Here is a 25,991-nt window from a genome sequence, read left to right as displayed (position 1 = left end):
ATTCTAAACGGGGAAATTCCGAACCATGACATTCAACTGGTCTCTTTACGTCTTTATTTTTTTAAAGTGTAAATATTGCAAAAACACGTGATCATAACAATGGTTTAATCTGGGTCAGCATGTGGAGTTTCCATTACACGAGTAGCTTGTCCCTCCCCTTGTGTTGATAAGAGCAAGCGTGTACTGAGAGAGAGAGAGAGAGAGAGAGAGAGAGAGAGAGAGAGAGAGAGAGAGAGAGAGAGAGAGAGAGAGAGGAAAAATAGTGATCACACCATCTCCCTACAGTGAGTGGTTGCAGGGGAAGATGACTAATCATCAATAACAGGCCTGCTCGTAGGCCGTCCTGCGTGCTTACATTAGCGCACAGCAGATAACAGCTTCCACTTTACCTTAATATGAAAGGGATGTTTTCTGAAAGCTCCATCAGACCTTTAAAAGCTATATGTATAGTACAGGCTGGACGTTTTCTTTTCACATTCCCTCCTCGCAAGGCTGATAAAAGGCTATTTTCTATCTCCAAACACAGGACAATGCAGTCCCACACAATGTCTCCTAAACAGACCGCGATCTTCTACAGCAGATTTATGCTACAGCCATGAAGAGAAGTGAACGAAGCCGCAGAGAGAAAGCTGTGCTCGTGTCTGGACATGTTAGCTCGCTAGTGTTCAGCAAAGCCATTACCACACTCAGGCAAACCCCAGGAAAGCATCTAGGGATTAGGACTGAAATTAGAAACACGGTCCACACTTTGGCTATTGGGAAGTGATCCCGAGTAAGAGCTTGCTCAGTTGAAGAATGAGGACGTGCTTCTATTCAAATACGTTGCAAATGTAAGGGAATGAAGAAAAAAAAAAAATTATGCGAATAAATTTGTTTCCATGAACAGCGCTTAGGTTGGTGTCCTGAAACATGTCTAACAACTGGCAATTAAAGGAGTGCTACACAGTTTACACCCAAAAGAGCATGCTAGCAAACAGCAGACTCATGTTGATACCACGATGAATTTACATTTACACTTACGGCATTTGGCAGATGATATTATCCAGAAGCGACTCCATTAAAAACATCCCCATGTTTGTACATGTGGTCTATAAAGCTTAAAAAAATAAAAATAAATAAATAAATAATTTTTAAAAAACCCAACTGTTATCCCTAACAGACTTGGTACAGTTCGATTCGAGTTTTTCTTTAATAACCCAAACTCGATACTATATTTAATAATTTTTTTATCAGTAAGTTGAACCCATGCATTGATAATTCCTTGGTTGTTCAATTCAATTTTATTTGTATAGCGCTTTTTACAATAGACATTGTCTCAAAGCAGCTTTACAGAAATATCAACACGGTATACAGATATTAAAAGGTGTGAATTTATCCCAACTGAGCAAGCCACTGAGTGGCGACGGTGGCAAGGAAAAACTCCCTAAGATGTTTTAAGAGGAAGAAACCTTGAGAGGAACCAGACTCAGAAGGGAACCAGTCCTCATCTGGGTAACAACAGATAATCTGAAAGGTTATGATATGAAAGGTTTTGCAGTCTATTCGAACCCACTGCTAGAATTTTACATAGAGGAAGTACCAATATAACGCTTATAGCTGGCAGTAAGTGCAAAGGGGGAGTAAATTTGGGAAGCACCAAAAAAAAAAAAAAAAAAAAAAGAGAACACTTGTGCAATTATGAAATGTAAACAAATAAATCTTGATCATGATTAAAATCCCCATGAATTGTGCAGCCCTACTGAAATGCATACTCCAGCAAAAAAAAAAAAAACTTTTCCATCTTTTCTTTATTAACAAGACAACTTATGTTGAATTAGTTTTGCAAAGCCAGACTTCAAGCATTCACTAGAGTGAAGAATGTTTTGTTAATAAACCTGGCCAATAACAGAGTGACATGACATATGACCACCAACCACAAACGCTTTCTCCTAGCCATTCGTCAAATGTGCAAGCTTAGCTCTTTTACATTAATGGCTTGAATAACCTTTTAGTCCAAGGACTATATCTCGCTCTGAAGTTCTCGATGTGTCCGGGTGATCAATAAGTCTGTTTTTACTGCTGGAAACAGGTCAGATGGTCTGCAAACTTGAAGATCACGACGTTTGTGACCAGAAAAGTGTTCAAAAGATCCCAGACAATCTGTGGCCTGAGAGGAGAGTGTCTGGGGCCGTGACACATCCCTTGTGGTCACTAGTGGTCTAGTAAGAGATGTTACAACTCTTATTTGAGGAGCAGAACTTTGTGATGTTGTGATGCATTAAATCTAGGTATATAAACTCAACACCGCAAGAAATCTGAACAACACGGAGAACCGAAAACCTTCACAGACACAACGGCCAACTACACAGCAGATGTTGTGATCCGTCAAACTTTTTGTTCTACAAGTGCTGAGTAATGAAGAAAACATGGGGAAGTCCACAGAGATGGGGATCAAGCTTTCCTTGACCCATCCCCCATCTTCATCCATAACGCATGAGCAGGGAGTCCCAGTGGCAGCCCCAGAAAAAGCCTTCAACAAATTCTCACAGCAGTGATCCAACCTCCCTTCACACACATTGTGTCCTTCTGGGCAGAACCCCTGAACTTCCAACTTCTGCATTATCAACTAGATCCAACTTTTCGAGGCGCAGTCTGTAGGATCCATGTGAAACTGCTCAAATTTCCACGCTCAGCTCAGCAGAGGATGACAAAAAGAAGGAGCACTTCCTTTAGCTGGGTTTAACACCAGAAGTCCAGTCTGGGGGAAGGGTGGACTCGAGGATCAGCGCTACAGCTGGAGACGACGTCACGGGAAGTACATCCTGTGGACCCCAGGATCACAATCGCATCTCCTACACCTGTCCCAGAGCTACTCTTCCTCGACTGCAAGATGGCTTTGGGTGGACGGGGAGCGCTACAGTTTTCATCAAAAACAATGACTTCACAGGGCTGGTTTATACTTCTGTGTGAGACGGAATATAATCGGTTCTTGAAGTGCAACAGTAAGCAAACATACTTCAGGGGTCTTCAAGTACTGTTCAGTAATCTGAAGCTGCTGTTTAAACACCAGGCAATGTTTTTCAAATCTTCAAATGTCCAGTTTATGTGAACCAATGCGGACTGTAGTCTTGGATTCCCGTTCTTGGCTGACAGGAGTGCAACCTGATATGGTATTTGACAAGAAAATTACTATAGCCTTCCTGTTAGCTTGAACCAGTCTATTCTCCTCTGACCACTCTCACCAACAAGGCGTTTCTGTCTGGATGTTTTTTGTGTTTCGCACCATTCTTTGTAAACTCTAGCGCCCTGTTCCTGGAGACAGCTTTACATAAAAATCCCAGGAATTCAGCAGTTTCTAAAACAGTCAAATCTAGAGATCCAATAATTACATTACCCCAACTCCCCACGTGAAACTAACTCGATCTGGATAGACCTTTAGCTGTGTTTTAGATTAAGTCACTACTCATCTAGATCATGAAGTGTTTTTTATTCTTAAATAATGAAAAACTGCACGCTTGCCATCTCGCACACCAAAGATGTGCTTGTAGACTGTAAAGACTGCTCTTCCTTCCGATATACTTGTTTAATATGACTGCAAAACAGGTGCTATAAAGGGCACAAAGCATCTGCAGAACAGCTCTGATAAGAGGTGAAAAAAATCAGTCTAATTATAGATGTCGATTCCTTTGAACTTCTAACAGTGTTTTGATAGAGAAGCACTTCCGACACTTACCTTAGGTTTTCCAATTATACATTTGGTGTGTGACTTGTGTGTTTATATCACTAGAAGTTTACATGGAATTCACAAATGGATTATTTATAGGACTTTTAAAGGAGATTTAATTACACAGTGGCAGAATGGTCGTTCCAAAGTCCATACATCCATTTTCCATACCGCTTATCCTAAACAGAGTCACGGGGAGCCTGGAGCCTACCCCAGGGAACTCCGAGCACAAGTTGGGGGACACCCTGAACAGGGGGGCAGCCCATTGCAGGGCACAATCTCGCACACACATTCACACGCTACAGCCTACAACGCATGTCTTTGGACTGGGGGAGGAAACCGGAGTACCCCCCCATCAACCCTGGAGGTGCAAGGCAAACACGCTGACTGCTAAATAATCAGCATTTTCCTCGTGCCTTCAGTCAATCCACAGTCACAACATGATCAAGAGAATGAATATTAAGCTTAATCTTACAGTGGCAAGGCTTAGGGAGCAGACAGACTGCTGCTCTGTCCTGCCTGCAACATGATGAATTCAGCAGTAATCTAATTCGTATTTATGATCTCAGCTTATCTGTTAAAGCTTTCATCCTGTTCCCAGGCTATGGAAATGAGAAAAGGACGTCTAATGATGTCTAATGAGCTAACAAACGTAGTTTGTTCTCTTAACGGAAGTAACAAAGGCGTGATAAAATGTACACTTCCAACTAATCAGAATAAAAATACAGGGAACCCTATGATTTTTCTTCTCTCTCTTTTTTTTTTGCCTCTACATGAAACAGATTTGTGAGACCTTACTGCATGCCCTTTTTTTCATCATGCAGAACAATTGCAGTTCTCAAAAGTTATTACATTTTTTTATATGATAAACCAGATGACCTCAAACATAATAATAATAATAATAATAATAATAATAATAATAATAATAGTAATAAAAACTTTAGGCAGTTTGTCAGCAGCAGTGCTGCTGAATTCTCAAAAAAATTAAATAAAAAATAGGTCAGAAAGTATTCATTAATAAAGTGTTCAAAAATAGACAACTTATACAGGTACTTGTATAAGCCTTCAGCATTTCTGGAAGGAGTCTCCAGTGTCAATGTTTTGTAAAACAAAATCACAAATAATAATAGCACCCTGCACCACTGCTCTGATATGGCATTACTTCATTTGAGCCTCGTGGCCGGGAAGAACACGTCACTTTGTGATAGTAATCAACTTTGCTCCCTAGCCCCTCCTACTGCGATCTAGAAAAGCACCGAGAGGCAGGAGTCGGTTGCATCCCGTCTAGGATTATATCACCTTTCGCAGTGGTGGTGTTCTCATCTCTATAGCGTTTTCACTCGTGTTAAGATATCAAGCCATCCTGATACAATCGGATAGTCCGCTATACACGTGGTGAGGGTGTTGTCAGCGTTTCTTACTTACTTCCATCATTAAGCACTCAATAAGAGATTTACAGTCTAAGCAAGGGCAAAAATAAAAGACCGTAATGCAAGATTGGCATGAAAACAAGAATTCAAAACCAAAAGGAGTTGTTACAAAGGAAATAAGCCTCAACAGAATAACAAAACCGTCCGAATAGCACACACCCATAAAACGTATTATTTTTTTAAAACATTTCCAAGCTCTAGTTTAGTGAATTGATTCTTTCCCATGACTACAGTTCTGAGCGGGCATCCAGGAATCGCTCTTGGCAAGAATGCCACCTTTCCAGAAGTGCTGATTCATCACGAACACAGATCCTCTGGCCGGGCTTAAAAGGCCCGCTGTAAGGCAGCCATGCAGAAATGCGAACAAGATAACGCGCATCACCACAAGGGAACAAATTCAGGCATGAATTGGATTTCATGTGTTTCAACAGCCTGGAAACCTGCATACTGCTAGAAAATAGACACCTAAATTTTATTTTTATATATATATATATATATATATATATATATATATATATATATATATATATATATATATATATATATATATATACACACACACACACACATATACATACACACACGCTACAAATAACTTCACATTTGCAGTTTTCGTACAATATAAAATGTAACGCTGTATTTGGGCCAGAATCTTAAAAGGCTGGCTGAGTGAACCAACGACAGACTTCAGGGTGGTGCATAAACAGTGCTCTGTGCTCTGAATTATTGATGAGATGCTGCTCAGATTGATGCTGCTACCCTGTAGCTCTGTACTCTCCCCTAAAGAAGCCAGCAATGCCTGCCCTAGGTGTTATCTACATTCCAAACCGCACCGTATGTCTAACATGCTCATTTCTGACATTTTAACCTCCCATGGGAGCGCCGTTCTGCAACGAGTACCAGTGAGAAAAGGAAGTCGAGACAAACTAAAACACGTCACATCCCTTTTCCCTTTCCTGGATTTATTTAAAAAAAAAAAAAAAAAAAACGGCAAAATTCTATACTATTGCACAATAGTGTAAACTCAAGGGGGCAGTACAGTGAACGCGCTCAAACCGTAGCGCTCCAAAAGTAGCGAGAGCATTTGCATCACGTCACCATGGAAACAGTGTCACCGAGTTGAGCTGTGACGCCCGAGCTGCTTCTTCCTGGATTAGAGTACGGCGTGAAAGGATCGAGCCTGGCTGAAGTTCGCAGAGAAAACAAAAGGCCCATCCGTCACACGACGGCCACTTATCAGGCTTGACAACGCACTGAGAAAATCCCATCAGAGCTAGTGCAGGAGGCCAATCTGGCCATCTTATCAGCGCTCTCAGGAAGGAAATGCATCACTGCACCTGCCTCCAAATTGGGTGAGAAATCACAGGAGTGGCTGACAGCATCCCAGCAAACCCCCCACATATCCCCACACCGTTTTATGGCCTACTGTTCTTACCGCAGTGCAGCACATGACCTAACGCCCGTGTTCGCTGATGACTAAGGCATCTGAATATTTCTCAGATCCTCCTCGTGTCGTCGGTGTGTTTGTGGATTTCGTCTCTGCCCATCTTTTTGTTCGTTCTCAAACAACTAGCAGGTCAGCGCAACAGAAACCAGTTGAGCCAGTTCAAACCACAAAACTAACAATACTGTAGTATTCTTTAGTGCTTTGCTGAACCCATGACCCAAGCAAATCCTACTACGTGTATTGGCCTATAGATTTAAAAAAACCCACCCTGTGACAAAACGAAGCCAAACAGTCTAAAACGGTCCCCCTTTCACCTAAACTAAAGGACGCGACGGGCGTCCGCCAAAACACCGAATGCCTACCGGACACGTGACGAGGAATCAGAGGAAATGAAAAAGCATTAAAACCTTACCTGTGCTCCCTAATGTTTTGTAAAACCGGTATTCCAAATGGAGCTGTGGGGCTCTGGATTTCACAGGTTCCTTTACGGGTGGAGATGGAAAAATGATTAGAAGGTGTTCATACAGTCCTAATTCAGCAGTTACAACCACACCATAGAGATTTCCTTACTGGGAATTTAGTCGGCCAAGGTCAGGGTTGGCACATTCATGCCAGCATTTCCACCAGCTATTGTTTAACTTCGAGGATTTTATCCTTGCATTCACAAACGCCTAACATAATTCACTACTTTAATATTACTATATGTGAACTATCATCATGACCGTCTCTGACTTTCTTTCATTATTACGGCATGCATATATATATATATATAATTTTTGTGTGTGTGTGTGTGTGTGTGTGTGTGTGTGTGTGTGTGTGTGTGTGCACGTATATATTCAATCATAAACAAATCATCCAATCATCCCAGCATTACAGTTACTGTGTACTCGTAAAAGAAGTATTCATTTCTGGCGTGAGTTAGAATATAAAAATGTAGTGCTGCAGTAGTGGATTTTGTGAGCCAGAAGCAGAGTTCACCACCGTGCCCTGGATTTTGGCTGGAAACAGAAGGAAACAGCATCCAGTGGTTTAATTCGACACAGCTGGGCAGAGCTTTCTACGCTTTGTTCTCAGAAACGACTTGCTTGTTCTCATGGCCACACAGTCACACCGTACATACTTCAGCTCAATTTATCAAAAGCACCTTCTTTTTTCTCTTTTTTGAGAACTTCGATTCAACATGGGGAAGTTAGGAATTGAAATATACGTACCAATTTGATAGCAACATACTCGTTTGTGTAGAGGTTCTTTCCTGAAACATAAAAAGAAAGAAAAACCCTGTTACGATATTGTTATTGTGGGTACTGTAATACCATCACCAGTGCTGGATTGCAGGGAAACACTGGTACACCAAAAGCCTGTTTCATAAGGAAGGGAACATAAGAACTGGTACGATATTTGCTGTTCTGACATGAGGTCATATTTGTGTGTCAAAAGGTGAAAAATGGATTTGCTGAATTCCCAAATCTGACTGGTCCAAAGGTGTTGATTATCTGTTGTTATTGACAGTAGTTCTGACAGGACATCCTGTATCAACGGTTTTATTACTACAGTATATATATTCTCTCAGATGTTTAACATTTTTGGAAGGAGTCTCCAGTGTCAACGCTTAGTAACATCAAGTTTTCCACCACGGGAAAGTCATCAGGACCAAATGTTTTGTCTTATTAACATCAAGAAAAAGGAAACATGAGGCTGCTGAGGGAGCAACTGTGAACAGTTCCCATAAACATAAATGCAACTAGAAATGGTTAAAAAGTACACATGCCTAGTAGTAAGCATCCGATCGGGGTTTTTTCCACCACTTTACAGTTAAAAATGCTCAACCAAAACACGTTTGCTTTAAACCGGACCTGTATGACGTCGAGCTAACTTGGGACAAAATGTCCAAATGTCAAAAACACACACGAAAAAATATTTACCCTGAGAAAGCACCCTGACACTGATGTAATCCATACAGACATTTAGGCAGCGGCTGGGACTCTGTTATCCTCCATAATAGTAATAATCACCAAGCTATGAAACCCTGTTAATGGCCCTTTACTCCAGCTGAACAATTTCCATGTCGAATAATATATTCGTCTCCGATTCCCAATTCCTCCATTGTATCTCACTTCCATTTAACTTGTGCCAGAGTTCCATTATACATGACTACATGGACGCAGCATCATCTCCGATTTTCAACGGAGCATCTTAGCTTCACGACTACAGAGTCATTTGAACTGTTTAACTAAACTATAAATGATGAATGCAATGACAGGAACAAACACTAGAAGAAATTGTTTTTGTGCTCCAGAGAATGCTGGACTGAATTCTTCAATATGTTTCGTGTTACTTTTCCATTAAAGTAATCAAACCAGCAGGCAGTTTATAACTGTCCAAAAGTGCAGACTATGAAATGCACCTAATGTTTTACACCATATAAAACACTATCAGAGAGAAAATAAAATAAATAATGCAAATTAAAAAACAACAGATGAACGATTTTGCACAGAGGACCTTCATAATCGTCTCTATTATGTTCTCATGGTAACAGTTTTCATTGCTCATCCCATCCCCCCCAAAGCAAATACTGCGTCGCTTTAAATTCTCTAATGCATCGGAAATGTTTCAGCAGAGTTTCTGTGTCTCGATAAATGCTGGAATGAATAAACGAAACATTGAAGTTACAGGAAATGGTAACAGTGTGTGAAATTTTTTGGAGCGACTTCATTTGTGTAGAAAATCTGGAAAATGTATAGTAGTATCTCTGTTGTTTATGTACATACTGCGACAATTGCACTGTTCAGAAGTCATATTTACTACGTTTACATGGAGAACAGTAATCTAATTATTGACCTTATTCTGAATAAGACAATATTGTGATTAAGGCGTTTACATGAGTGGCTTTTAGAATATTCCTTTCATGTTCCTGTTTTACATGTCATAGAACATAGATCGATTAATGGCACACGTCATTACATCCCCACGCCACGCCGTCCGACGTTCCCCTCCAGAATTTCACGTATCAACATACAGTTCGTGTTCGTTATGGAACCGTGTACAGTTTTGGGTGTTTCATTTTTAATTTTACGAAAGCTTCAAGTGCAGTTAGTTATTTGTCATGCTGTACGTGCAAATGGACAACTGCTTGAAGTCATGGGTCGCGTCCCAAACCACGTACTTACCTAGTATATAGAGAGACGTGTATTTCTCCTACTATATTGTAGGTAAGTACGCGGTTTTGGATGCAGCAGTGCTCTCTTGTTTGCCGTGAAACGGTTGAGCACTGCCGTGTGTGTACGTGTCATGTTGCTAAATGAGGTGAAAACTCTCACACGACGTTAATAGTGTGATTAAGGTGTGTACATGTCTATAATAGACTTCCATAATGCGACTAAAACATGAATCCTCCACACATCTTAATTCGATTTGTGCTTACTTCGAGTATGACTTTAGTCGGGTTAAGGTCATCAGAAATCACTGTTTACATACTAGTTTCTTAATCAGAGTATCGTCTTAATATCAGATTATTGCTGTCCATGTAAACGTACCAATTGTTGCTAAAAAGAAAAGGGCGGTGTAACACATTCAGAGGAAAGCTCTCACCGCCTCCCCCCACATGCATTATTAACTCACAGATGCCCATGACACGTTAGTGTAGCTGTGATTGACACGAGAGGGAGTACACCAGCCGTCCCACCCAGAGAGCATGGCCAATTTTGCTCTCTTGAACTCTCGGCCATGGATAGCTGTGGGATCATCAGAATTTGAATTTGCAATCTCCGGACGCTATAAGGGCGAGAGAACGTTTCTGTTTCTGTTTCTGTCACTCGGGAGCTCCGCAACAGCAAACTTTTACTACAGCATGACTGCCTGTAATCACCTGCATTTCAATTGATAAGGAAACTAGCCTGGGTTTCCTAAAGCATACCTTTCCGCAGATTACGCTTAAATGTCAATTTTCAGGTATCTCTCATATTGCCGTAGAAGGCGGGTCAGAAATTTTAAATGCTACAGCTAATTCGGAAATAATGGCACCTCTGGTTTACACCACTCTGTTGTGCAAGTCCACAACATTTGAGTTTTGTCTGAAATTACAGACTCCTGATTAGTGGTGGGGAATACGACCAATATATCATACTGATGACACATCAATGATACACAATATATACCAGGATACATTAACTTCTGCATTTAAAAAAAAAAAAAAAAAAAAAAACACATGGAAAAACTGGGCACAAACAATAAATCTAGTGATAATAACGTATACTAGTAATAATCAATAAAAACATTTACATATTAAGAATTTAAAATGATTATTTTTTGACATGAAAATGGCATCATAGTACCTGCGATATCTCAGCAAAGTGTATCGTTATATTATATTTCACGACATCGATACCATCAGCTGTTCAGAAGTAATCTGATCAGATTTCGGCCATCGGATTGGATCTAGTCTGGAAAGCGCTTGTTCAAAAGGGAAAAAAAGGATTCTGAAATCAGATTTGATCATGTAATCCAAATCTTGCTTTTTGATCTGGATCAAACTTTCGGTATGTGTTGTTCAAAACGTTTTAGTAGGATTTGGATACCCTGTTACATAAAAAAAAAAAAAAATTCTGGATTATCCTGATCCCAGCAGAAGGGTGGATTCAGGGAGGATTTCAGGAACTAAAAGTAATAAAACTTTACAACCGGTCAAATAATACACCGCTTGTATCGTGTAGTATATACATTTATTTATATTCTGAACTTGATTTGTTTAACTGTTACAGTGAGAAAGGAGATAAAGTATACATAAGGCTACCAATTAAGCCTTTCAGTACAGTAAAGTAAAAAAAGAAAAAAAAAAAGATTTGGGCCGAGACGTGTCATGTAACGTCTTCGCAACGTGCATTCAGCCAAAGCCCTCTTCGAGTCACTTGCGGCAAACAGGACCACTGCTAAAAGGTCTCATTTACCAACAAATATCCCTGCGAAAGACCGTGCAAAACAATTTCACCAATTCAAGTCGTTTTCCGCATTTAAAACCACAAAAAACTCTTTTGCAGCAAATTCATGCATTTTTGGCCACAACAATAACAAAAAGCTCACAAAATCCTGCAGGGAGTGAATCTTAAATGAGATGAGCGTGGATAAGAATGACTGCATCGCCCTACACAGTACATGTTCGGATTAGACAAGGGCCATTGCTTTTTCCTGATCAGCTGACCCACATCCTACACATTTCATTCAATGTAAGTGTGTAAATATGGTAGCCTAATAATGTTTGTTTCTATAATTTACTGAAATCAGAGAATTTTGTTTTTAAAGTCAGCACCTTCCGAAAAAAGTAAAAAGTAAAGTATGTGTGTAAACACAAAACTGAACAGAAAAGGCTAAAATAATGGAAGCTATTTAGACATAGCAACATGGCGGCTACAATTCAAGAATGCTTGATTAAAGTGTCAATCAGCAAAAGAATGCACTCTGGGTAATTTCCCAAGTCAGATCGTTTCGCTGTTCCACCCTCTTACCGAGTTTTAGCTCCCCGAAATTTCCACAGCCGATCTTCTTGCCCACGCGGAAGTTCGGCCCCACCATGAGGACACCGGAGGACGCTGAGGAGCTGGAAGGCCGCGAGTGTCCGCTGCGTCCCTGGGCCACTTTGCTGCTCCTCGCCGGCCTCTCGCCTTCTTTATCTCTGGGGTGATCCATCACTGCAGTGCTGAACACACACTGATCCAGAGAAAAACAGGCCTGGGCCCACAGCGCTCACGTCAGGCTGACACAAAGCTCATGGGACGACTGCCCCCGTGCCCGTCACTACTACCAGGCTGAAAAGAAGGCACCTGTAGACAACCACACTTAAAAAACAAAAAAAACAAAAAGAAAAGAAAACAAAAAAACACACACACACACACACACACACACACACACACACACACACACACACACACACACACAAAGAAATACGGTAAAAACCTAGTGGAGTCATTTCAGTTCAAAATGTAAGCCGTTATCTAATTATTGACATAAGAACAAACAAATCAAGAAGAAAGAGTAATGTATATAAAATAATAATAATAAATCTTCATTCTGTGATTAACTGTCTGAGCAGCCATGCAATGCGAGTGATATGATGATAGTGAAGGCTACATGGTGAAGACACTAAATTCCATCGCTTGCACAAATCTCTGCATCAGACAGTCTGTTACTCTGGAGGGCAGCGTTACGGATTAGCTCTGGCTAAATAAAACCCGATGCGTAGGTAGGGATGTCACGATACCAAAAATCTAGCAGTCGGTACCGACAGCACCAAAAGTACACGATACTCGATACCAAAGTCAATACCACAGTGTGGTTTAAAAATCAAATAAAAAATTCTCTTGGAGGACATCCTCCTCTGGCTGATACTGGCAAACAGAGAGAGAGAGAGAGAGAGAGAGAGAGGGGGGGAGGGATATTTGTTATCAAACACTGTCTGACAATGACTAATAAAACAGTGGAGGCTACAAGTGCTAAGGTGCACTCCTAAACGCACGCCCATCAGTTCTGGAAGAATTACACCCTCAGTACCTTCATTACCAACGGTACCTACACTACTGCAGAAAAACAAGTGCGGTCGCGTTTTAAGGATGTCACGAGAACCGATACGTCAGGACCAAGTTGGTACCACCATTCTGGTGCTGGAGTTTGTCCGGAGAACCAGCACTATCGTTTACATTTACAGTAGCACGAAAGCTTGTATACGACCGTTTTCTAAAAGTACGGCATGAGGGAAAACAACAAGCGCAGAACCATTAACCTAGTGTGTGTGTTTTAGGGCTGCAACTAAGGTTTATTTGCATAATCGATTAGTTGTCTGATTATTTTTTCGATTAATCGGACGGGGGCGAGGCAAACTTTCAGTACACTTTTTTTTGGTTGATTTACAATAATATCCACAAACTGAGCGTTACAAATATAAACTTCAGACTAAAACTTTACACAACTGTTTGTCCAAAACAGAAAAGAACCCAATACACACACCAGAATATATATTATTAATTTAGGACTGTAGCTTAATTTGGTGCTTTTTGTTCATCCATAAAAAGTAATGCATAAATACTTATGTACAATATAAACTAGAATAAATGAATATTTTATATATATATATATGTTACTCGCTACCTTTAGACATTATTTTACTTGTGTTTACTTTTGATCATAATGTTTTAATTAGACATTACAGATCACTTCCGTTATAATAAACGACAGAATTTACACCGCAAGCGTGCAAATACAGCATATAATCACAATAAACTTAAATTAAACTTAAGCAGCTCGCACCAGTTTCCCCTGCCCCTTACACACAGTGGAGCATTTTGGATATAAACATAAGTTTGTGCTCATGCAGCACTATTTGATCTCTGCTGTGTTTAATATAAAATGCTCCCTGCCTTAGAGGAACTTCTTACTCAGTCACGTGATGATTTCTCCTCCGTCTGATGGAGACTGAGGTTATGTTGGGAATAAAAGTTAACACTGACAGAAATAAACTGAAGAAAGCCATTGTCCATGAATCTAGGTGTCTGCTAATGCTAGTGTGCGTATGATGTCACGCGCCGTCGCCTGGAAGCGGATTATACTTCTGGTTAGTAAAAGAAAACCGCTAGTGATATATTTGAGATGATATTACCTTTCTAAATACCACACACTAGACAGTAGAGTACACAGTGCATAGTGTAAGTGTACAGTACTTCATTTGGGACACAACTTGAGCACACCGTCACAAAACTCCTCCTCCTCCCTTGCGCAAGGAGTTGTGGGTAATAATCGCTGAAAAACCGTCCACGGGTCCACAGGTCACAAATCTACCGGAAATAGCAGGCCATCCGGGCACCTTTGGGACACTTGTTTCAGCGTACTACGATTCGGGGTACGCTAATCCTAATCTCGGATACTATTTAAGATGGACAGGAGGCGAGCTGGGAGGCAGGAAGTTTTACAGTTACAATATAGATCAAATTTAGTTTCCTGGTACTGGGAGTGAAACGATGATTCGTTCTCTGACGATGTCAACATTTAAATTTTTTTTAAAAATCCAGTCCCATTTGCATTTTAAGCAAAACTTAAATCGTTTGATTTACTGGCATAGTGATCACGACACCGCCCGCAAGCACGAAACGTTTCTTGTTTCTAGAGGAGTCCGATTTTGCTGGTGGAACCGAGCCGATTTTCCAGCTCTACCGGGTCAGAACGGCTACAGAATTCCTGGCGCAAATAAGATTAAAAATCCTGTTTAAAAGCTTAACAGTGTTGGCTTGTCCGTTCTGAGATTTTAACCGGTTTGACATACAGCCAATGAAACAAAAGAAGCTACTAACATTCAAACGAGTCACGTGGCACGTTGTCCGATAAAAAAAAATCAAATGCCGGTATATACAAAATAAACTCGTTTGTTTACTGTTGATGCTGCGAGCAGCCATTTTGGTTCAACGTCACTTGCTGAACTCATGGTAGAGACGGTCCTGAGAGCTGGAAAACTCCACGCACTATGGAGAAACAGTAACGCTGACTAGCATTAACAAAGTCGTAAACAAAGACGAACTGTATTGTAAAAGCGGTTCCCGTTAATTAAATTAAACGTGTTGCCCATTTTTAGACTTCTAATTAAAAGGCAACAATAATGGTCTTAAAGCCAGTGCGCGAAGCTTGCATTGCTAAAATGCCAAACTTAAATTGAACTAATACAGTCGTCAACTTGCTTGCACTTTGCATCAGCAGGAAACTTAAAATTTTGCAGAATTTAATGCAGACATTAAAATATGAGCTACCATTAACATTCAAGACATGCATTCACCGCATAAGGGTGTGTGTGTGTTGGGGGGGGGGGGGGGGGGGGGGATGTGACTCGGCTGTTCGTTAGAAGTGTAATTAGATAGGGAATAAATAAAACACGACGTGCCGTTATAACAATATAATCAACGGTGTGACACAGCCAGACATGACGCAAAGAGTTCATTCTTTTCATATAAACAACAGGTTATAGTGTATAGTGCTTTATTACTTTTACACTACAGCAACTTGCAACAGATAGACAGATATATATATATTCAAACGCATCATACTTTTTTTTTATGCATTTCATTTTGTGGAACCTCCACAAAGCAAGACAAACCACAAAATCTCTGTCCTGAAGACTTTCCTGTGTCTTCCTCAAAGATACAAATCGCTGACGCTGGAGACTCCTTCCGTAAATGTCAAACAAACATCTCTTTACAGAAAACTTCACCACATCAGTGATTTAACATTCGTTAAACAACTAAGGGTGCATCTCAATCAGCTCCCTAGTTCACTAGCCAGGGCAGTGACCAGGAAGTCGGCCATTTTAAGGGATGTCTCAATCACACAATCCTTCCAGCAAACTGGAACGTTCGCTCCCTAAAACATCCCACAATGCACCGCAAAATCCAGGCAGCATGAGCACACGCTATGTTCCCTTACTGGAAACGACGTCACGTTTTCTGAGGCCTCTCAGTTCGAAAACGGCGAACGAATTCTCAGCCGACTTCGTCGACAAATGTACGCAGCTTGTTATCGTTGTTGTGGCTCAAATTATTACTTACATTACCGATTTTTAACTTTATTTGACGTTCTGTATATACGCTTTGTTTGAGTCTGACGATGTTTAAAGTGCACCTATTACAGTTTTTCAGATATTACCTTTCATGTAGTGTGTTACATATGTCACTGTTTGTCAATGTAAAAAGTCTGCAAAGTTTAAAAAATGAAAGCGCATGACAAACGGAGTTAACTAAAAGCCCCACCTCTGGTCTTCATCGGCTGCTCGCTGACAGACGGAGCTGAAACTCGTTATGATAGCGGGTGTTTCCTTTTCCGACACACACAGACAGCGGTAGACCAATCACAACAGACTGGGACATCTGACCAATCTGAGCAGAGTATGCTCTCTGAAAGGAGGAGTTTAGAATGAATCATTTAGAACGGATCACTGAACGAGTCGTTTGTGACACTGGGGGGAAAAAAGATAATGCTGCAGTTTAAAATATGAGCACGTTGAAGGGTTTTTTGACCTTGGATGCATGTAAATCTATTGTATGAGACCTTTAAAACAAAATTTGGCACGTTTCAAAACCATAATAGGTGCACTTTAAAGCACATTAGTAACAAAAGTGACCCATGCAAAGCAATAAATGAGATGACAAGAAAATGACGGATGATTTGACCACTGCGCTGTTTAATTCACGATTCTGACCATTTATATTAATGTGCACAGTGTAATACATTATCATTTCTATAGTAGCAGCAAGTTTTATAGGGACTTGTATGGTGGACACTCGTTGTAATTTATGACTAATAACGAGTGGATTGTTAGGGTGTGTCTCAATCAGCTCCCTAGGTGGTGAATCAGTGTATACACACACACGAGTTTGGGCACTGGTACGGACCCTGACTCACTATACGTTGGGACACTGACGACTCAATTTTCCCATGATATGGAATTGTAAAACATCACCACTGCCATTTATCAACAACAGGCAAGACTGAGATCTTTCTGACAATTATAGGTCATATAAATTTGTTGGCTTAATCACAGGCGTTTCTGTCATGGTACTTCAGCAGGATCACAAGATAACTAGTGGATTTTTAAAAAAAAAAGAAAAAAAAAAAGAGATCACTTAAAGTGCACCTATTATAGTTTTGAAACATGCCTAACTTTGTTTTAAAGGTCTCATACAATAGATTTACATGCAGACAAGGTCAAAAAACACTTTAACGTGCTCATAATTTAAACTGCAGCATTATCCTTTTTCCTCCCCAGTGTGACAAACGACTCGTTCAATGATCCGTTCTAAATGATTCATTCTAAATTCCTCCTTTCAGAGAGCATACTCTGCTCTGATAGGTCAGTTCTCCCAGTCTGTTGTGATCGGTCTACCGTTGTCAGTGTGTGTCGTAAAGGAAACGCCCACTACCATAACGGGTTTCAGCTCCGTCTGTCAGCGAGCAGCCGATGAAGACCAGAGGCGGGGCTTTTTGTTACAAACCTACATAGGTTAGTACAGGAAGTAAAGTCTGGAATCACTAATGACTCGTTTCAGCTGTTCAGAATCGATTCCTTCTTTTGGACGTCAATAACTCCATTTGTCGTGCACTTTGATTTTTGAAACTTTGCACACTTTTTTACATTCACAAACAGTGACATATAACACACTACATGAAAGGTAGTATTTAAAAAACCATAATATATGCACTTTAAAAGCATGACTCTTATTTAAATTCCAATGTGCTGATCTTCTACAGGAGAATCTTTTGTACTGATCATTAAAACAAATTCATTTCAATCCTGAGTTTTTCCTATCGCTGGAGGATATCCGAATGCCCAAGCCATTATTGGGTGGAACGTTCAGAAGAAAAAATAACCCACAGTTGCTGGCCCGGTGCTTCTCTACGTGCCTTCTGATGATGAAAACAACAAGAAGCAGAGTTTGTCTGGTTGGTTAATTGGTTACTATATAAAACCTCGACTTCATACGAGACGTCACACATCATCACTGTATCACTAGCAGTGAAGAACAGCTCCAGCACGAGTACGTCATTAATACCAAATGTGCTGACTCATGAAATCTGAGAGCCGGTTTGGGCAAGAGTGCCTTTTCCCACGTTTACTGAGCAAACATCTCAGAAGAAGCAATAAACAGGTTTTACCGATCACAGAAGATATCTGTAACTGACAAGGGATAATGATGACAGAACGAGGGAAGGATTCTAGAATGCCAAAAAAAACAAAAAAAAAACACCAGACTTCCTGATCCATGTGAGAGAAATTCCTGAGCTCCTCGCCGCAGTCGTTAAAATGCTGACCTGAAGCCATTAACCTTTACAAGAGAGATTATCTCAGGAGGAAGCCCGGCATCACGGATGGATTCCTACAGAGACCCCCTCTGCAAGGAAGATCTGCCATGATGAAGGCTGATTTAACATTTAACACACCTCAAATTATATTCACATCAAGGCCTGATGATAAAGATGATGATGATGGCTTGCAGCCTGTCAAATTCACTCATCACTTGCCTTCTATAGAAACTCATTAATAGCCATGTAATCAGATAACAAGGTGTTAAACTGACAATATCTCACTATCATGATCGAGTGAGCTAACGTTAGCAACCTCTGGGTCTTTTTTTTTTCTTTCTCCCAGTGAGGACAAAAGCCCTTATGAATGGCGATACGAGCTGTTGTACGAGCAGCTCACAGGCCGAATCCCGAACCGCTACGTGCTGAAGACAGAGTGCACTACATAGGGCGTACAATCCATTATCCTACACTCTTTGTAGTGCACTTGTGTAGGGAGCAATGGTGCAATTTGGAACTCTATACGGTTTGTACAAGCGGAAAGAAACGCACTAGCCGGGAGATATTTATCTTTCCACCAATATTACTTGGATAAAGACAAGTCACAATAATAATAATAATAATAAATTATTAAGACTATATACTTCAACAAAAATAAATTAGCTTCCTGCTAACAAGCTACCGAAGTGTAACGAAACGTATCAGCGGAAACGTTAACGTTAGCTGACATCTTATTTGTCCCGTCAGGTCCAGTACAGAAGCTAACGAGCAGCTAGCTAGCAGATGATTCACACTTCTTCCCCGCTGATAAATACAAGCTTGTCACTCAGGAGATGTTTAGCTAGCTAACCAGTGCTAGCCGACTAACAGACCCCATTATTAGCTTGCTAGCTAGCAACGTCAGTTAGCGGCGCTCTAATGACTTACTTCCACGGCCGCTGTATTAGAGCTGTTGATGTCGGACGGATAAACTTGCTGTTTTAACTGCCTTCTTGGGTTTCGGCGTTTTATTGACGTGGAATATCCGTAATTAAAAAAAAAAACAAAAACAAACAACAACCCGTGTCCTCCTAGGTAGCAGCTGCTTTTCCTCTTTTTCTTTAGTGTTCTTCCAAGTAACGTGAACCAGCGCTAACCAGACCGACTTCCGGTCAGCGAGCCTCACCGGAATTCAAAATAAAAGTCTCAAGCGGTAATAATACGAACGCTTATATAATAATATAACGTGCTTCATCTTTAGCGACTGAAATATTCATTTATAACGACATAATTTACATCAGATAAATAATTAAGTATATAGCAAGGCTCTAACTGCGTATGCTAATTGCATATATGCTGTTGCTGACAACAACAATAACGACAATAATAAAATAATAGTTTATTCATAATTATCATCATCCATAATAATAATAATCATAATGTTAAAAGATAAAGATAAACTTTATTGATCCCACACTGGGGAAATTCCCTCGTTACAGCAGCTCAATTACACACAACAGATAAGAAAATAGATATTAAATAGGAATAGAATATATATATATATATATATATATATATATATATATATATATATATATATATATATATATATATATATATATATATATATATATACACACATACATATAATAGGAATAAAAATAAGAATAAGTAATAATAGTATCTCATTATATGTACAGATGAATAAGAATATGAATATATACAGATGTTACTATTAATTATATTTTAATTACTAGTATTATTTTATTCATTATATTTTCATCACTGTCATTATTCTTATTATTATTATTATCAACAACAACAACAATAATAATTTACTCACTTTCTATTTAGTTTTTTTATAACCAAAATATATAACTATTAATTATAGAACTATTCATTTTTTCTATATACTGACTTTTTTAATGACTGTTTTGTTTAAGTGTTTTTTTTTTTTATCAGCAGCGCCCTCTGCTGGAGTCAACATGTCAATCCTCTGGCGTGTGTATAATTTTTTCTCCGTGACATATTACGAAATTTGAATATTCAAATCTTAAGCTAAATATATTATATTAATTTCTGAGTAGGGTGCTGGAGTAAACAGTGCACCTTGTTTGTCTTTATTACACCAGTTACTGTCCAGTTTAATTGAGTCTGTGCTCATGATAGCCTCAGATTCCTGTTATGGACTGACGGGAGTGGAAACTGATGTGGTCTTCAGCTGCTGTGGCTCATCCACCTCAAGCTCTGATGTATGTTGTGCTTTCTGAGATGCTTTTCTGCTCACCATGGTTGTATAGAGTGATTATACAAGTTACTATATCCTTCCTGGCAGCTTAAAACAATCTGGGCATTTTCCTCAGACCTCTGACAAGGCTTTTCCACCCACAGAACTATCACTCAGTCAGTGTTTGTGTGTGTATGTGTGTGTGTTTCACACATTTCTGTGTAAACTCCAGAGACCGTTCTGTGTGAAAATCCCACTCGATCAGCAGTTTCTGAAATATTCAATCCGGTCCAACTGACACCACCAACCATGCCACGGTTAAAGTCACAGAGATCAAACTTTTCCCCCATTCTGATGTTTGATGTGAACATGTGACCTGAAGCTCTTGACCTGTATTTGCATGATTTTATTCATTGTGCTCCTGTCACATGATTGAAATGATTGATTAGATCAGTGGTTCAAAACAAAGGGGGAGGGAGGTGTTGGGGAGATCAGAAGGAGGGTGCAAATTTTTTTCAAGAAGAAGAAAAAACACAGATAGGGCATCATTTGGGTGCACTGTGTATTTTATTTCTTTTCAAATAGAGTGTGCATTAAAGAAAAACCCCACGTTCCCACTACTTCTGTATTTTCTCTTTGCTGGGGAGAGGTGAAGCTTAGTCTGCCTTTTATCTAGCTGTCAATGCGGACCAGTGTTGCCAGCTTAGCAACTTTTCGACCCCTTTATCAACCTTTTTTTGGGGAAAAAAAGCACCTAGAAACAAATCTAAGGACTTTTTGGACAAACCTTAGCAACTTTCCAAATGTGGCCAGTACTGTCCTGCAAGTGCGAGGTCTTGCTTTCCCGCTGCACTCTCACCTATCTCTGCGTCTGCTCTGTTCAGTGAGAGGCTGAGAGCCGGAGATTTAACAGTGTCATGGATAACGAGACATGCCCTTCGTCCCAATTTACATCATTCGTGTGTGAATGTTTTTAGAATGCAAGACGAATGTAATGCAACATGTTTTACTTGTAAAATAGTCCACGTTATTACAGCCTAGTTCTCTTGTTCAAAGTAGTTATAGTGTTCAGAAACATTTTATATCGTTTATGTTCCATACCTGTCCATTATATAGTTATAATTATATAGTTATAATATAGTTATATATATATAAAAGTCATAAAAGTTATTTTTAAAAAAGTTATGAAAAGTAATTAAAGAAAAGTACAAAAACACAAAAGCAAAAAAAAAAAATCTATCTATCTATCAAAAACAGATTATAGATTAAGTTATATATAGATAGACTTTATGTAGAATAGATCTTCATTATACCTGGCCTCCTCCAATATGGGGGGGGGGGGTACATGATAGGGGAGGCTTGGGGGGCTTTAGTTACAAAAGGTTGAGATGCTCTGGATTAGATAACTAGATGTTCCTATTAAAGTGGACGGTGAGAGTAAGTACAAAACAAACATTAAGGAGATGAAAAGTACACAAATATGTATATTTTGAAAAAAAATTAAATGAAATATATAAAATTGTTTAAATAAAAAAAATACAAATAATTTTACAATATTAAAGCGCACCTATTATGGTTTTGAAACGTGCCAAATTTTGTTTTAAAGGTCTCATACGATAGCTTTACACGGATCCAAGGTCAAAAAACACTTTAACGTGCTCATAATTTAAACTGCAGCATTATCTTTTTTCCCCCAGTGTCACAAACGACTCGTTCAATGATCCGTTCTAAATGATTCATTCTAAACTCCTCCTTTCAGAGAGCATACTCTGCTCTAATTGGTCAGATGTCCCAGTCTTTTGTGATTGGTCTACCGCTGTCGGCGTGTGTCGGGAAAAGGAAACACCCACTACCATAACGAGTTTCAGCTCCCGAGCAGCCGATGAGAACCAGAGGCGGGGCTTTTTGTTACAAACCTAAGTAGGTTAGTACAGGAAGTAAAGTCTGGAATCACTAACGACTCGTTTCAGCTGTTCAGAATCGATTCCTTCTTTTGGGAGTCGATAACCCCGTTTGTCGTGCACTTTGATGTTTGAAACTTTGCAGACTTTTTTACATTCACAAACAGCGACATATATAACACACTACATGAAAGGTCATATTTGAAGAAGAAAAAAAAAAACATAAAAGAAAAATAAAGCAAAACAATTAGGACCAAAATACAGGAAGTCTTAAATGTCAAAATTATGATTATTATTTTAAGTATAACGGCGTGATTTTAGATTAAAGGATTCCAAAGTCGCGTGACACGAAACGGAAGAATCGAATCAGTGAATCGAGTCATGACTTCAAACATCCCAGTGTGCGCACGCGGTTCTTTGTTTATTTTCCCCCACCACCACCACCGTTGACCTCCAGAGGACGCTGTTTACACTTTAATGCTGTTGGAGGGGGGTTGCCTGTTGCTAATGAGCAGTCCGGAATATTCTGTATTTTGATTGTTTGTCTAAGATCTGTAACTCCTCCTGCTGATTCACTCCTGGCTTGCTGATAGTGGAGAGGGAAAACAAAGCTCGCGCCTGACCGGATAGCTGCAGCACCGTATCTCGGCTTGTTTTATTTCCACATAAAAAAACAAAACAAACAAACTCCCAGTGGTTAATTCCTGTAATTGGATCAATGGGCATAATGCTGAGCCACGTCGTCTAATTACATCGCAGTCGAGACCGCTATGGTGAAGGCTGCCCGTCAGGTCTGATCAACCTCTACACGTTTCTTTCTTTTTGCGTCTCGCGCGTCTAAATTGCAGGTCTGGATGATCCTGTCTCCTGCTTGCTGTGATCCTGGATATCATTTCCCGTTTAGTTTCGTTACCATGGCAGAAAGGCAAGGCCCCTGAACGCTTTAATAACCCGCATTGGGGATTTTTCCCACCTCGTTTGAAGATTGTGATCTTTGTTTTTACTTCTAAACGGATTGATATTTTTGTATCGCTTTGCTACAGACTGTCATCATAATAAACCTCCCCACCCCTCCAAATCCGCGTTTTCCTCCCATCCTGCTCCATTTCACAACTCGTGGAGCTCAGCGTTTCCCGGCTGGGAACTTACAAGTAAGTCTGTTTGAATTCAAATTCCATACTGGAGTCCCAGACATTAGATCAGTGATTGTTTATAGAATAACTGCAGGTTTATCCCCATAATCTGATCTGCAATGTCGCAGTTTCATGCACACTTCACGTTAATGGCGCAGCTTATGTTTGCACCAGAATGGAGATCTCTCTCTCTCTCTCTCTCTCTCTCTCTCTCTCTCTCTCTCGTGTTATATTTCCTGATATATTCTGCATTTTCAATTCCTCATGAACCAGGCTACACGTGTTAACCCTTATCCATTGCTGCATAAAGAGATAAAGAGTAACCTCGTTTAAAGGGTTGCGCAACCTAGCGTCTGATAACCGATATTGCGATACTGACCTTTTGAAAATTGAAAACCGATATCGCACAATGCTGCACTGCCCAAACGCCTGCTACACAAATCACCAAACATTTATCTGTGTACTGCAACCATGCTGAACAATCCTATCCTGTGCAGATGTGTGCATTTGGGTGTTAAATTAAAAAAAAAAAAAAAATAATGTTGTTGAAATTACAGGGTGTTTCAAAAGTCTCCATACGTAGGGGATTATGTACAGTTTGCCAGCACCATGTGGTTCGTGCCTTCATCAGTGGATGTCAGCGGACGTCCGCTTCTCGGTTGGTCTGCGAAACTTCCAGTCTTTTTGAATTTGTTAATTTCTTAAAGGCTATCTGAAGGAATAGATCCATTTATAAAACATTTTGGTAAAAAGTAAAATTTTCCCCTACTTTATGTTTGGAGACTTTTGGGACACCCTGTATTGAAGCATGATGCTTCAATGTGCAAATACGAGCGCTGTGGTAATATGAAGCAATGCATGTGCAATATGATATACCCGTTGTGCAATGCTATTCTAGTCTTATTTGATCTGGCGGGGGTGGAGATGCAATAACTCAGATTCTTGAGTCGATATTTATCTCGACGTCGTACAAATTCTGACCCGGTTTTGCTGTCGCAGACAAAAGGCACACACTGTAAAATTGAATTCATTGGTCACAGATTCATTGGGAAGTTGTGGCTCAGCGGTTAAGACGTTGGACTTCTGATTGGAAGGTTGTAAGCTGCCACTGTTGGGCCCTTGGACAAGGCCCTTAGCCCTCAATTGCTCACTTATATAAATGAGATAATTGTAAGCCGCTCTGGATAAGGGCGTCTGCCGAATGCTGTAATGTAATGTCATGAGTTGAGGTTGGGGGGGATTGGGGGATGGGAGGGACATCGTCAGTGTGACCAAAGCTACTTATTACATGGCCTACGACTAAGTTCTGGCAGTGTCAGAAATTTGTTAGCGCTGCTACGATTCGTGTCTAAAATCCACCAATAGGATGGCAGGAAACAGCTACAAATACAGTAGTTGTAGTGGCGCAACCTAAATGAAACATGCTAATTGAGAGAAAAAAAATATCCTGACATCATCTCAAGCTCACTCAGTGTTTTTGTTTTATGCATGGGGCTGGTTCACGCTGATTGAGGACTCTAATTTCAGGTCCGTCATTATATAATCATATAATATGATCTGGAGAACATGCAGTATAGAATTCAGTCAATATTTTCTAGAGATCATTTAGTACAGTGGGCCTCATTTATCAGTCCCTCCAGGATTGCTGCAATATTCCTAGGAGCTTGCAATTTTTCAAAATTACCGCAGATTTTCCACAGATTTCGCATCACGTGACATCATCAAAACGCGCGTTCAACTAAAGCCTTCTTCGATTCACGTGTCAAACGTGAGTACAGCTAAAAGGGCTCGTTTACCAACAAATATCGCTGAGAAAGACCGTGCAAAACAATTTCGCGCAGTTGCACAAAAAACTCCGCAAGATGCATCACATATTTTGAAAAAAGGCGCAACGAGATCAAGCATTCTTGGCCGCGACAATCACGAGAAAAAGAAACTTTGCAAAACCCTGTATGGACTGATTTATCAATCTTTTAGTAAATTTCTATGTAAATGTTTCCTTAAACCAAACCGAACTAAAGTTTTCTTCTGGATTTCCAAAAGATTTGGGAAACGCTGCGTATTCTTTCTACATGCGTACGTATGTTGTTAAAGCACAAAGTGTTTTCCCGACAGTGCCCAGACAGCTGGGAGCACGAAATCGGTATAAAGCCTGAAAAACAGAAGTAGGCGTTATTTTGTCTCGAGATGAATGATGAGGACTGAAGTGGGTGTTATTTTGACTCACTTCTATGCCAATCAAAATATTTAATAATATGTAAAAAGAGGAAGAAGACGCACGCACAGTTTCCGTCTTATGTACTTTCTTTATACGAAAGCGTCTCTTTTGTTTGTCTTAATTCATGGGT

General features: G+C 39.9%; 2 protein-coding genes across 7 annotated transcripts in view; one reads left to right on the top strand and one right to left on the bottom strand.

Moving 5' to 3' along the window:
- csnk1g1 (casein kinase 1, gamma 1) overlaps positions 1-19,557 on the bottom strand; it is a 43,036-nt gene extending 23,479 nt beyond the window's left edge. For all 4 annotated transcript variants that reach the window (XM_047157947.2, XM_017478576.3, XM_047157948.2 and 1 more), the window contains exons 1-4: positions 19,331-19,557; positions 12,079-12,408; positions 7,792-7,832; positions 6,993-7,062 (exon numbers count right to left, since the gene is read on the bottom strand). In XM_047157947.2, coding sequence (XP_047013903.1) covers positions 6,993-7,062; positions 7,792-7,832; positions 12,079-12,259 — 292 coding nt within the window. In that variant the 5' untranslated portion in view covers positions 12,260-12,408; positions 19,331-19,557. The remainder of the gene's footprint in view (positions 1-6,992; positions 7,063-7,791; positions 7,833-12,078; positions 12,409-19,330) is intronic.
- A 3,518-nt stretch (positions 19,558-23,075) lies between these two features.
- The window catches only part of pacsin3 (protein kinase C and casein kinase substrate in neurons 3), a 33,397-nt gene continuing 30,481 nt past the window's right edge, over positions 23,076-25,991 (top strand). For 2 of the 3 annotated variants that reach the window (XM_017478263.3, XM_017478262.3), the window contains exon 1: positions 23,078-23,661. The gene's annotated coding sequence lies outside the window, so the exon portion shown is untranslated. Of the gene's footprint in view, positions 23,662-25,991 lie in introns of all 3 variants that reach the window. The other variant, XM_053683155.1, reaches the window with a different exon arrangement.

The sequence above is a fragment of the Ictalurus punctatus genome, chromosome 10 (genome assembly GCF_001660625.3).
Source record: "Ictalurus punctatus breed USDA103 chromosome 10, Coco_2.0, whole genome shotgun sequence".
Lineage (NCBI taxonomy): Eukaryota > Metazoa > Chordata > Actinopteri > Siluriformes > Ictaluridae > Ictalurus > Ictalurus punctatus.
This window is presented reverse-complemented; position numbering and strand designations above follow the sequence as displayed.